At 69.9% G+C, this 3,990-nt stretch overlaps 1 protein-coding gene across 1 annotated transcript; it reads left to right on the top strand.

The window, feature by feature from the left end:
- Positions 1-266: 266 nt before the first annotated feature.
- Positions 267-3,527, top strand: LOC112123129 (complement factor B-like; the record flags this gene model as incomplete). The annotated part of the gene is made up of 7 exons (XM_026662726.2): positions 267-516; positions 943-1,128; positions 1,491-1,664; positions 1,796-1,891; positions 2,322-2,458; positions 2,956-3,094; positions 3,298-3,527. Coding segments are annotated over 7 exons (1,197 nt in total), but the record flags the coding sequence as incomplete, so codon positions are not given.
- Positions 3,528-3,990: the final 463 nt, after the last annotated feature.

The following is a 3,990-nucleotide window of genomic DNA, read 5'->3' as shown; positions in this document are numbered from 1 at the left end:
CCCCCAACCCAGCCAGCCCTCGCCTGCCCCTCCCAGCTCAGGGGCCCCAACCTGGCTAGAAACCCCCATAACCCCCCTGCCAGCTAGTCCCCCCCCCCCGGGGCTCGGGCAGAAATGGGGGATAATTGGGGTGGGTCCTACATATATTGTCCCTGCCCGGCAGGCGGGTTTTTATGGGTCCCACACAAATGGCCGGGCGCCCCCTGGCGGGATTGGGGGGGTAATCGGGGGGTCCCGGTGCCGTGGGGGGGGTATGTGGGGGGGTCCCTGGCCTCGGCCTGACGCTCTGGCTCCCCCCAGGCGCAGCTGCCAGCGATGCCCCGAGCTGCGACCCCCAGGCGGCGCCGATCGTGGGGGGCTCGGCCCGGCTGCAGCGCCAGGGGCAGATGCTGGTGTACCAGTGCCCCGAGGGGCAGTTCCCGTACCCCCGGCCCGTCCGGGAGTGCCGCTCCAACGGCCGCTGGAGCCCCCTGAACCCCCCCGGCGGCCGCCCCCTCGCCAAGGCCGAGTGCAGAGGTGCGGGGCCGGGGGGCCGGGGGTGAGAGTTCGGGAGGCGGGGGGCCATGCGGGGTGTCTGGGAGCTGGGGAGGGTCTGGGAGCCGAGGGGGTACCAGGGGAAGGCTAGGGGTTCTGGAGAGGGGTCTGGGGGCCATGTGAGGTGTCTGGGGAGTCAGTGGGAGGTGGGGGGCCGTGGGGGCGTGGCTGGGGGGTGTCCGGGTGCTGGGGGGAGGTGGGGAGCCATGGGGGGAGGCGGGGGGCCATGGGGGGTGTCCAGGTGCCGGGGGGAGGTGGGTGGCTGGGGGAGTGTCTGGGTGCCGGGGGGAGGTGGGGGGCCGGGGGGGTGTCTGGGGGCTGTGGGGGTGTCTGGGTGCCAGGGGGTGTCAGGGGGAAGCGGGGGGCCATGGGGGGCACCCGGGACAGACCGTCCCCCTGTCCCCGCAGCCATCCAGTGCCCGGGCCCGCTGGAGTTCGACAACGGGCACTTCCACCCCCGCCAGCCGCGCTACAACATCAGCCAGACGCTGACCTTCGAGTGCTTCGAGGGGTACACGCTGCGCGGCCCCCACAACCGCACCTGCCTGCCCAACGGGAAGTGGAGCGGGGGGATGGCCATCTGCGACGACGGAGGTGAGGGGGAGCCGCACGCCCGGAGACGCCCGACACGCCCTGACACGGGATAACACGCCCCGGCATGGCCCCAACATGGGCTAACACAAGCTAGCACACCCCAATGGAGGCTGACATGTCCAGACATGGCCCTGACATGGGATGACACGCCCCAACACAGCCCCAACACACGCTGACATGCCCTGACATGCTCCCAACATGGGCTAACACACCCTGACACAGCTCCAACACAGGCTGACATGTCCAGACGCCCCGACATGGGCTCACACGCCCTGACATGGACTAACACCCAGACACGCCCCAACCCAGGCTTACACGCCCCGGCACGGGCCGACACGGGCTGACACACCCTCTCCCCGCAGAGGGCCAGTGCCCGGACCCCGGCATCCCCATCGGGGCGACGAAGGACGGGCAGCACTACCGGGTGGAGGACCGGGTCCGGTACCGGTGCGGCCGGGGGCTTGTCATGTTCGGGTCCAAAGAACGGACCTGCCAGGAGTCCGGCGCCTGGAGCGGGACCGAACCGGAGTGTCGAGGTGATGAGATGGGGGGAGGGGGGCGCGGTGCGAGGGGATTGGAGGGCGGCGTGGGGATCGGGGGAGGGGGCGGCACGGGGGGGGGAGTGATCCCCAGTTTCTCAGCCCCCCATCTCTTCCTGCCCCCCCAGACCCGTCCACCTACGACACCCCCCAGGAAGTGTCCTCCGCGTTCATCGCCTCCCTCTCGGAGACGGTGGAGGTGGCTGATCCGAACCGGACCACCTGTGAGTCACGTGGGGGGGGCTCAGCCGGGAGGGGTCGCTGAGGGAGGATCACATGGGGGGGGGCTCGGCCCAGTGGGGTTGCAGGAGGTCTGGCAGAGAATCGCGGTTGGGGGGGGCTGGCTGGGGGGGCTGGGGGAGGATCGCAGTTGGGGGGGGGAGGGCAGCCTGCTGGAGTTGGGGGATCACAGGCTGGGGGGGCAGGAACAGGGAGTTTGTAGTGGGGGGGCAGTAGGGGGGCCGTGGCTGGGAGGCCTGGTTGCTGGGAGGGGGGTCTGCCAGGGGCATGTGGGGGGGGTGGGAGGGTCCTGTCTGGGTGTTAGGGGAGGGGGGTTGCAGCGAGGGGCCCTGCCAGAGGGTGTGGGTGCAGCGGGGGGGCTCTGCCAGGAAAGGGGGGGGTCCGGCCACCTGCTGACCCCCCCGCCCCCCGCAGCGGAGAACGTGAAGCGGAGGATCCGGATCGAGGCCGGCGGGTCCATGAACATTTACCTGGTGATCGACGCCTCGGACAGCGTGGGGGAGGGGAACTTCTCCCGCGCCCGCGACGTCCTGGTCCAGCTCATCGAGAAGGTGGGGACCCCCACAAACCCCGGCGACCCCCAGCATCCCCTAGCACCCAGCTGGCCCCATGGGAACCCCCCACCCCCGCCCCCCCAAAAACCCAGCTCCTCGGACACCCTCCAACCTTCACCAGCCACCCAAAGCCCCCAACCCCCCTCCCCGTATCCCCAAAGCCAGCACCCCTGGGGCCTTCCAGCCCCCCCAAACCCCTGGTACCCCTCACCCTCCCTGGGCACCCTCCCTGGGCACCCCCCTCAGGACCTCACAATCCCCAGCCCCCCAGGAGCCCCACAAGTCCTGGGGTTTGGGGGCCACCAACTGCCCCTGCACCCAGCTCCCCACACCCCCAGGTATCCCCCCAGTCTGTGCACCCCCCAAAACCGGACCCTGCCCCCAACTCTCGGGTGCCCCATAACTGAGCCCCTCACCCGGGGGGGCCGAGACACCTGCCCCATGCCCAGTGGGTGCCCCCGGCCCCCCCACGCTGATGCTCACCCCCCCCACAGATCTCCAGCTACGGGGTCTTTCCCCGCTACGGGGTCCTGACCTTCGCCACTGACCCCAAAATCGTGGTGAAAACCGTGGAGCCCGAGAGCAGCGACGCCGACTGGGTCAGCACCAAGCTGGGGGAGCTGAAATACGACAGTGAGTCCAGCGGGGGGCTGGGGGGTGTGGGGGGCTGCAGGGGGCGGGGCTCTGTGGGGGGCTGCAGGGGGGGCAGGGGCTGTGGGGGGCTGCAGGGGCGGGGGGCTCTGCAGGGGGGCTGCCGTGGGGGGCAGGGGCTGCAGGGGGCTGCGGGGGGTCGCAGGGGGGGACCCGGCCGTCCTGACCCCCCCGTGCCCCCCCAGGCCACGCACTGCGCAGCGGCACCAACACCCGGGCCGCGCTCCAGGCCGTGCTCAACATGATCATCCAGCAGGAGCAGGACGAGATTCGCAAGGGCCACAAAGTGGCGCCGGTCGCCAACTCCACCCGCCACGTGCTGGTCCTCATGACTGACGGTGAGACCCCCCTGTACCCCCAAACCCAACTCCACCCGCCACGTGCTGGTCCTCATGACTGACGGTGAGACCCCCCTGTACCCCCAAGCTGCTGTACCCCCAAACCCTGTACCCCCTCCCCCTGTACTCCCAAACCCAACTCCACCTGCCACGTGCTGGTCCTCATGACTGACGGTGAGACCCCCTGTACCCCCAAGCCGCTGTACCCCAAACCCTGTACCCCCTCCCCCTGTACCCCCAACCCCACTCCACCCGCCACGTGCTGGTCCTCATGACTGATGGTGAGACCCCCAAACCCCCTGTACCCTCAAACCCCCTGTACCCCCCAACCCCACTCCACCCACCACGTGCTGGTCCTCATGACCGACAGAGATCCCCTGTACCTCCAAACCCCCCTGTACCCCCAAACCCCAACTCCACCCGCCCCGTGCTGGTCCTCATGTCTGATGGTGAGACCCTAGTGAGGAGGGCTTTAAACTAGGTTCGACGGGGACAGGTAAGTGGGGAACATGGAGACCTGGGAGATGGGTCGGAAACGAG

This window comes from Terrapene carolina, unplaced genomic scaffold, assembly GCF_002925995.2.
Source record: "Terrapene carolina triunguis isolate 2854851 unplaced genomic scaffold, T_m_triunguis-2.0 Scaffold29893, whole genome shotgun sequence".
Classification (NCBI taxonomy): Eukaryota; Metazoa; Chordata; order Testudines; family Emydidae; genus Terrapene; species Terrapene triunguis.
Note: the sequence above shows the minus strand (reverse complement) of the source record. Positions and strands in the feature narration are given on the sequence as shown.